Consider the following 9,437-nt stretch of genomic DNA (forward strand, 5'->3'; position numbering starts at 1 on the left):
CTCAAGGGATCAGCAGTGACAGGAGTTGCACATGTAGGTTGCTAGCTCAACTCTGGCAGAGACTCAGGTTGACCCATAGTTGTCCTTTGGCAGCCGTTGTTAAGGAACAGGCATCTCTTTTCCTAAAGCTTCTCTGCAGTGACATCCTTCACCTCCTGACAGCCGTGAGAGGCTGGAAACTGAGTAGTGTAGTTGCTGGATTTTCTGTGTCTCCCTATTCTGACCGTAACCATGACCTCAAAGCACTTTGGAGGAGATATGTGAGAGAAATTGTCTTCATTTCCTCTTTTGTTTATTTCTGGAGGATACATGGAGAGACTTTAACCTGGACTGCAAACTGGTGGCTTTCGCTAGTATTCTGTTGGCATTGTTGAATTTTTCGTAGGAATTAAGAGACCAGGCTTGTTTAAGGAAATGTTAAATTGGTGAAGGACTTTGAGAGGAGGAATGACGCTAATGGCCATAGGCGGAATAATGTGAGATGGTTCTTTAAAAAAATAATAAAAGAAAAAACTTGTGAAGAAAAAACTCAGGGCAGCTGATGTTTTCTATCCCTCAAAATCACTTGGGCAGGAGTCTGAATAACTCTGTTAGTCGTGCTCTCAGGATCTTTCCTGGAGTCATGGTATTGAGTCACATGAAACCAATCAACAGCTGTGGTAGTTCATGTGATAGAAGTGAGTGGAAATAGCCTTACCCTTCCTGGATGTTTTTACCCTAACAAAGCAGCAGCTGTTGTGTCTTGTAAGCAGAAACTCTTACATGTCATCAAGTTCTTTGCTTTGCAGTAGCATCATGTCAGCAGCTGAAAGAAGCTTTGACGTAAGCATATGGAGAGGAAAAAGAAACCCAAACCAAACTTGGGAGGAAAAAACCTGGGGAGAATGACTGCTTTGACTTACCTTCAGTATTCTTTTCCGTGTTGTGGTTTTTTTAAGGTCCATGTCTCCTTGCAGTACTTCATCTTGCTCTAGAAGTTCATATACCGACTCCAAATCAAGATCTGGTTCTTCCCACACTCACTCCTACTCTCGATCATATAGATGTTCCTGTTCTCGTTACTACTCAAGATCACCACCATATCCAAGAAGATGCAAAGGGAAGAGTGGCAACTCTCATTCTAGGTCAAGGGCACATGGTTATCACAGGTCAAGGTCCAGGTCACCCCCATCCAGAAGATCCCGTTCACGGTCAAGATCTCCAGTATTTAGAGGCCAGTCTCCCACTAAACGGACAACACCTCAAGGGCAAGGAGAAAGGGAGTATTCTAACAGACACAGAGAAGTTCCACCATACGATAAGAAAGCTCCCTATGGCAGATCTGCTGCCTTCCAACATCCATATGAAAAGGAAAGATACAGCGCGTGGGAGAGGAAGGTGGACACCAATCATGAAAAATCTGCTCACATGGAACCTCGTGTGAAAAAAGTGAAGAAGGAGTAGCCAGACACAGACAGTGTTAGAACATCTTCCTTTTAAAAGGATGAGAATACTTTGATACTATCTGTAAAGAGTAGTTCCCACTTGGGAAGCTAGAAGGGGAGTACCTTTTGGGGAGGGGGGTGTTGCAGAAGCCATTCTGGAACATGGACAGTTGCATGGCTATTTTTCTCTTCGTTTACTAGCTATACTTTACTAGTTATACTTTGTGTATAAACACAAATCACACGTTCATAAATAAAGTTAAGATTCTTTTAGCCTCGTGTATTGCCTGGCATGTCTGTATTACATTTCTGAGTAGCATCTTACCATAAGGGAACAGAGAAGTCTCAAAAAAAAATTAAACCAAAGGAAAAATCCTGGAGTGGGAGGGAAGACTTAGAGTTAGTTAGAAGTAATTCAAGTAAATGAAAGAGAAAGCAAACCCATTCCCTTCTTGTTTGCTCTGACTGTCCCTGATTTGGGCTGTGAGTGGCTGTTGCAGGGTGGAAGCCTTGCATCTTTCTTCACAAGTCCTCTCTCCCTCCCCCTGTAAAAGCTCTGCAGCCTCAGGTGCTTCTGGTCTTGGAGGCACAATGAGCTGCATTCTTAAAGCTACCTCAGGTCTTGGTCTACAGAGAGGGGTTTTGGTTTGGTTTCTTTTTTTTTCATACGCATATCCCTGTATGAATTTCAAAGCAGAACCTGGATCTGTGAGTGGCAGGAATAAATCACTGGAAAGCCTGCCAATTCCTGTTGAACAGCAAAGCAGCAAAACTACAATGAGTGAAGATTTTTTTTTAAAAAAAAGACGCACAAAAGCTTATGCTTTGCATTTTTCTTCATTGTGTTGCTTTTATGTTCACTGTCATTCTACACTTGCAAATTTGTGCTGCCGTCCTGCTGTTCCTGCAGCCAAAGCAAGCAAGTGGATCCTTTTTGGTTTAGTATGACTATTTCAGTAAGTGCAGGGATCTCTGGTTGGTGTTTGTCCTTAGAGGCTGCAGAAATGCAGAGTCATGCCTGTTGTTTCAGTGCCATCAAGCACAGCTGTGATCCTTCCTGGCTGAACTTTGAGTTTAGCCAAGCCATTAGGTTTTAGGAAACCACTGGAATTTACATGCAGCACTGCAGCAGTGAGATTAGCCTTTTCCTGCTATTTTCTGTCCCCTTTCCCACTTGCTCTGTGTTCGTTTCTGTTTAGTCTTCTGTTGGAAGTGGGAGTTAATACATTGGCTGTCAATTCTGGGGTTTTTGGGTTTTTCTTTTTTCTTTTTTTTTTTTTCCCAATTCTTCTGCATTATTATGTTCGCATTCTATACAGGTTGTATACAAGTTGCATGCCTCGCCTGAAAGTGTCACATTTACCCTGCTGCTGGGAGCAGGGAGGGCTCAGGAGCATATCTGAAATGCTTGTACACCAGGGCAGGCAGTGTGAGAAACAACCAAGATGAACTACAAGCCTGGGTCCGTTCCCAGAGCTAGGATATCATTGGTATCAGTGAGACTTGGTGGGGCAGCCGGGTGTCAGCTACAGCTGCTCACATGCTGGAGTGCAGGGCAGTCCCGGGAGAAAAGCAGGAGCCAGGCACGTGCGTTGCATTTGCTGAGCAGGGCTGGGTCCCCGGAGGGCAGAGAGCAGTGGCTTGAAGAATGGCAGCCTCAAAGGGCGTGCAAGGTGTGGGAGCTTCCTGCTGCCACCCTGGCTTGTGGGGATAGAGCTGAGGCACCCAGCCGAGTGCAGCCTGGTCCCTAGGATGGCAGGGCAGGCTCTGCCTGAAAGTGGAAGAGCTGCTCTCAGGGCCCTTGAGGCATAGCATGGCTTCATGGGCACCAGAGCTGGGCCCCAAACCGACTGGCTCAAGGCTGCTTTGGATTTTGGAATGGACCTGAAGGTGGTGCCCAGTATCTGCTCAGAGCAGACAGAAGGTGGCCTTAGAGCAGACAGCTTGTCTCCTGTGGATACTCTGCTATTGCAGCCCCAGCTTTTGCAGGTGGTTAAAGGGGATTGATGTGAGAGGTGGCCACACTTGACAACAAATTGAAGGAAGAGTTGGGGTCATTTTGGGGAGAGGAATCTGGCAGGGACAGCAGTACCCGGGAAACCCCATCAGTAAAGCCCTGCCAAGTCCAAGACGACCTAGCAAACAGTACCTGAAACACCACATCTGTTCCCAGGTGTGGCAAACAAGGGAGGAAGGGGGAAAAATAAGCAGGGGTAGGTGCCTTGTTTGGGAGGGGGCACGGGTGCAGAAAGGCAGGAGCCAAGGAAGCTGAGGGGGATGTACAAGCATGGAAAACGGAAAGAAGGGGGGATCAAGGATCCAGCTGCTGCTTGGTTTGCTGGTTTGACTGAGCCCTGCACCTAATCCCCACAGCCCGTCCGACCTTCTTTTGGAGGGAGATTCCAAATCCTTTTCTGCGTGGCCCCACTCTGTGTACCCGGTGCAGGGGTGGGTGCAGAGGCCTGGCTGCTGCAGTGGCAGAAGGGAGCACAGGGCATGGGGACCCAGCAGCTGGAAACACCGAGTGTCCAGGGCCAGGTACTGCTGGAGCGCTGTGTGTGTGCAATTTGCAAGTGAACTTGAAGCTGGACGAGCTGGCGAGCAAGAGGAGAGACCCTTTCAGTCATGTGGATGGCATGTGGCTGCAGCACGGGTACACAGGGTTATATGTTGTTATTATTATTAATACCACTATGACTATTTTACTTAATTTATTTCAATTATTAAACTGTTCTTATCTCAACGCACAAGTCTTCTCACTTTTAACCTTCCACACCTCTCCCCATCCCACCGGGACAGGGGAAGTGAGCGAGCGGCTGTGTGGTGCTTAGTTGCTGCCCAGGTTTAAACCACCACACTCTATGAGCTGCTCCCTTAGAGCTTGCAGTCACCTGCACATGTCTGGGGCCACCTCCTGAAGCCCAAATGTCACCAGGTGTTTGTGCCTGAACAGCTCTCTCCTGGCCTCCATCTCCATTATTGCCATGGGAGCTGAGACAAGGAGCTCCCATGCAGGTGCCCATGTTGTGCCCACCTGAAGTGAGGCAGGAGGAATCCCCCCTCCTGTGGGTTTGTGGCAGGCATGGGAGGGAGCTGAGAGCCCTTGCAGCCCCAGGACTCCAGGCCCAGGATGAGATGGCTTCACTGACTCTGCTGAACCCTTCCCTCAGCAGGGCTAAAGGAGATCCCTGCCTGTCACTGCCTGGGTGTGCTGTGTAATGTGAAGACAAGGAAAAGTGATTACAGGTCATAAATCTGACTCTGGTGAGAGAAATTACACTGCTGGAAGTAAGAGTCTCTCCCCAGCTGCGGGAGGGAGCATCAGTGATGGCTTCAGGCTGTTTCACAGCAGGTTCCCCTGCAGCCCCAGGGACAACACAAGGCAGCCCAGAGGGGCAGAGCAAGGGCTGCCTTGGGCTGGTGCTGTGCTGCTGAGCTGGGCCGGGCTCCTGGGACGCAGGCAGCTCCTGGCAAGCGGGCAGCGCTGCAGAGAGACAGCTCTGCCCAGGAGCAGCTCCTGTGCCAAGCGCAGCAGGGCTGAGGGCAGTGCCTGCAGGCAGGGAGGGGAGAGGAGGGAGGCAGGGAGAGGTTAAAGGCAGTGTGGGGTGGGAGGGTGCTGAGAGCTCACTGCGGGAGAGATCTTCATTGCCCTTGACACGGTAAGTCTCTGGTTGCAGGGCTATGCAGCTGCATTTCCTTGAGGGGTCTCCTAAAGCTGGCACATGCCACAGATTACAGGAGCTGTAAGTACAACTCTCAGAGTTTCTCTCTTGTAGAGAAGAACATGCTCCAGAGCAGGGCTTCCCTGCTGCACCATGAGAGACTGGGACAAGGCATGATGGCTGCCTTCTCCAAAGGATGGCTGCAGGGGTGTGAGGGTGGGTGTGCAGCCAGGGGTGCCCAGGGCTGTCCTTGCAAGCAGGGTCCCTGCACCCCAGGGTGCTATGTGCTGGGGCAGGGACTCTGCCGCCTGCCAGGGTCAGCTCTCAGCCTGCCCAGGGAACTCCCCACGGTTGTGCCAGGAGAAGCTGTGGGTGGACAGAGTGACCCCAGCAAGGCAGGGTCCTTCTGCTGGTGAGAGGGTGCTGCGTGGGTTAGGGCTGCTCAGAGCTTCAGCCTCATCTCCAGAGTATTTCCAATAGGAGGTTTCAAGGGGAAGATCAAGACAAGGATTACTATAAAGAGAAGGAAGTTCCCTGTGCTTTCAATTTCCTTCTCTTGGGGAACAGCAGGTGAGAAATGATAAAGGAGTTCTTAATATTGACAGAGCACTGAGGCTGCTGAACTGTAACTCTGAGTGATCAGCAGGTTTTCCAGGAGTCTCCCAATGAGTTTTCAGCCACTGCTCTGCCCGTGGACAGAAACAGGATCACCTTTGCTGGACCCATCAGGCTTAATCTGACCTGTGATTTTTTCTACCTGCAAACAGGCCCATGCGCCCAGCCAGTGCCCTGCACACAGGCAGGTTTCTGGAGGGCTAAGGAGAGGGCACAGAGGTTGGGATGGGGTCTGTGAGTGCTCACAGGGAAAGACATGGCACAGGGAAACAGCTCCCATGAGGAAAATCTCCTGGCAGCAGGGATATCATCAGGGAATGAGAGGAAACGAAAACCAGAAATGTTGACAGAGGGAGAATTCAGAAACCTCCATCTCAACCCCTGCCATGCAGAGCCCTTCCCCTGAGCAAGCCCCCTTGCCTCCTCTCCCAGCCAGCAAAGCCTCTGCCCCAAGGGCTGGGGGCTCCAAGGCGCGAACCAGCTCCTCTGCAGCCAGAGCTCCAGCAGAGCCGTGCTGCAGCTCTCCAGCCCCGCGCCCAGGGCCCTCTGGAGAACACAGGGGCTGAGAGCAGCTGCCCGGCAATGCTGGTGCCTGGGAGGTGGCGGGCACAGCTGGGGAAGGGCAACGCTGGCCTGAGGGCCCGCCTGCCTCTGCCCTGGCCTCTCTCACCCACACCCTCACTCCAGTTCTCCTTCTTGCTCCACTTGTCCCTGTTAGTGCTGGGGTTATTTCCTTCTTGCTGTCAGGCTCCCTGGGGAGATGCAGTTTCAGCTGCAGAGTCACACACTGGTCTTGTGGGTCCCCCCATGCCCGTGTGTCCATGGGAACAAGTGTCCCAGCTTTCCTCTAAGCTGTGGGGCAGTGGGCAATGCAGTCGGTGCATGGAGGCAATGAGCTGCATCTCCCTTACTCAAATGCCATCACTAAGACACTTGGCTATCAGCTGGAGGTGCCCTTCCAAGCTGTGAGCTTCTCTCCAGGATGAAAACCTGTCCCATAGCATCTCTGTGTTCTCTGAAAGCGCCACGGCAATGCACAGAGATGCTACGAGAGAGAAAATGCTGTTGGGTTTGTGAAATGAGCCATGCGTGTCCTTAGCTAGAGGTGGGGTGCTGAGACCTTGAGAAAGGCTGAGACATTTAGTGGTCTGTGGTAGATCCCTCTGCTCTCAGCAGTGCCTGGTGGCTTTTCAGGGTAACACAGGAGTGTGATCACCCTCCATCTCAGAAAGCTGCAAGCCCGGAGAAACTGGGACCAAGACAGAGGGACAGAGCAGCTGCCCTCACTCTGCACGGAGCCACAGGCAATCCTCTTGCTTCACAGAACTCGCTCTGTTCTCCCTGAGTGCAGCAGAAATGCTGGGGTTTCTGACGTCCAAGAATGCTCCCCAGGGCTGATGGGGGGGAGCCATACAAAACCCTAGAGCTCTTAAACTGCCTTTACCATGCCCATTCCTCAGCCCTGGGAGTGCAGATGCTGACAGGCCCTTCTGCTTTAGCAGTGGTTCCATCTGACACAGTTGAACACCAGGACTGGTCCCTGTCCCTGCCCACTGCTGCAGAGCAGGGCTGACTTCTCAAGAGCCCGTGGGCAGATGCCCTGCTCCTCATGGCCCACATGGCCAGCACCAGCCAGGGCTCTAGGCACAGAGCTCAAGGAAGGGCTGCTAGAAAAAGAAAAGTGTCTCTTGTGTGTGAGAGGGGGAGGGTCTATGGGAAATAGCTTTGATTTTGCTCAGAGTAGTCTCCCCTAACTTGTCACCGTCTTTTTCTCCTATGACAACACCCCACGCCCAGAGGCAGCAGATGTCCAACAGCAGCTCCATCACTGAGTTCCTCCTCCTGGCATCTGCAGACACAAGGGAGCTGCAACTCCTGCACTTCTGGCTCTTCCTGGGCATCTACCTGGCTGCACTCCTGGCCAACGGCCTCATCATCACTGCCATAGCCTGTGACCACCGCCTCCACACCCACATGTACTTCTTCCTCCTCAACCTCTCCCTCCTTGACCTGGGATCCATCTCCACCACTGTCCCCAAAGCCATGGCCAATTCCCTGTGGGACTCCAGGGCCATCTCCTACTTGGGATGTGCTGCCCAATTATTTCTTTTTGTCTTTTTCATTTCAGCAGAATATTTTCTTCTCACCATCATGGCCTATGACCGCTACGTTGCCATCTGCAAACCCCTGCACTACGGGACCCTGCTGGGCAGCAGAGCTTGTGTCCACATGGCAGCAGCTGCCTGGGGCACTGTGTTTCTCTATGCTTTGCTGCACACAGCCAATACATTTTCCCTACCCTTCTGCCATGGCAATGCTGTGGAGCAGTTCTTCTGTGAAATCCCCCAGATCCTCAAGGTCTCCTGCCCACATGCTTACCTCAGGGAAGTTGGACTTCTTGTAGTTAGTCTCTTAGTAGCATTCAGCTGTTTTGTTTTCATCGTGGTGTCCTACGTGCAGATCTTCAGGGCTGTGCTGAGGATCCCCTCTGAGCAGGGATGCCACAAAGCCTTCTCCACGTGCCTCCCTCACCTGGCCGTGGTCTCCCTGTTTGTCAGCACTGGCAGTTTTGCCTACCTGAAGCCCCCCTTCATCGCCTCCCCAGGCCTCACTTCAGGTGGGCACAACACGGGCACCTGCATGGGAGCTCCTTGTCTCAGCTCCCATGGCGATAATGGAGATGGAGGCCAGGAGAGAGCTGTTCAGGCACAAACACCTGGTGACATTTGGGCTTCAGGAGGTGTTCCCAGACACGTGCAGGTGACTGCAAGCTCTAAGGGAGCAGCTCATCGAGGCAGGGCAGCATCTGGAGGCATCTTCTTGGAGGCTGATGGGAAACTCAGTTGGCCAGGAGGAATGACAGCAGATGCCCAATGAACCTGTAGATATTCCTTATGTCCAGGGCAGCTTATAGAGGTATTGATCTGACCAAATGGAGTCCTGCAGCATAGAAAAAGTTCTGATTTGCCAATCTGCCAGGTGACTGCCAGCTCTAGGGGAGCAGCTCACAGAGTGTGGTGGTTTAACCCTCTGCAGCAACTAAGCACCACACAGCCGCTCGCTCACTTCCCCTGTCCCGGTGGGGTGGGGAGAGATTTGGAAGGTTAAAAGTGAGAAGACTCGTGCGTTGAGATAAGAACAGTTTAATAATTGAAATAAATTAAGTAAAATAGTCGTAGTGGTATTAATAATAATAACAACATATAACCCTGTGTACCCGTGCTGCAGCCACATGCCATCCACATGACTGAAAGGGTCTCTCCTCTTTGCTCGCCAGCTCGTCCAGCTTCAAGTTCACTCGCAAATTGCACACACACAGCGCTCCAGCAGTACCTGGCCCTGGACACTCGGTGTTTCCAGCTGCTGGGTCCCCATGCCCTGTGCTCCCTTCTGCCACTGCAGCAGCCAGGCCTCTGCACCCACCCCTGCACCGGGTACACAGAGTGGGGCCACGCAGAAAAGGATTTGGAATCTCCCTCCAAAAGAAGGTCGGACGGGCTGTGGGGATTAGGTGCAGGGCTCAGTCAAACCAGCAAACCAAGCAGCAGCTGGATCCTTGATCCCCCCTTCTTTCCGTTTTCCATGCTTGTACATCCCCTCAGCTTCCTTGGCTCCTGCCTTTCTGCACCCGTGTCCTTTCCCAAACAAGGCACCTACCCCTGCTTATTTTTCCCCCTTCCTCCCTTGTTTGCCACACCTGGGAACAGATGTGGTGTTTCAGGTACTGTTTGCTAGG

The 9,437-nt window shown here is 51.8% G+C and overlaps 1 protein-coding gene across 1 annotated transcript; it reads left to right on the plus strand.

The window, feature by feature from the left end:
• Positions 1 to 7,507: 7,507 nt before the first annotated feature.
• Positions 7,508 to 8,578, plus strand: LOC142596123 (olfactory receptor 14A16-like). The gene has a single exon (XM_075725110.1). The coding sequence runs from the start codon at positions 7,508 to 7,510 to the stop codon at positions 8,576 to 8,578; it is 1,071 nt and encodes a 356-aa protein (XP_075581225.1).
• Positions 8,579 to 9,437: the final 859 nt, after the last annotated feature.

Source organism: Pelecanus crispus, chromosome 27 (genome assembly GCF_030463565.1).
Source record: "Pelecanus crispus isolate bPelCri1 chromosome 27, bPelCri1.pri, whole genome shotgun sequence".
NCBI lineage: Eukaryota > Metazoa > Chordata > Aves > Pelecaniformes > Pelecanidae > Pelecanus > Pelecanus crispus.

What these genes read in the sequence shown, in the direction of transcription:
- LOC142596123 (XM_075725110.1), top strand. Translation starts at nt 7,508, where the DNA reads ATGTCCAACAGCAGCTCCATCACTGAGTTCCTCCTCCTGGCATCTGCA.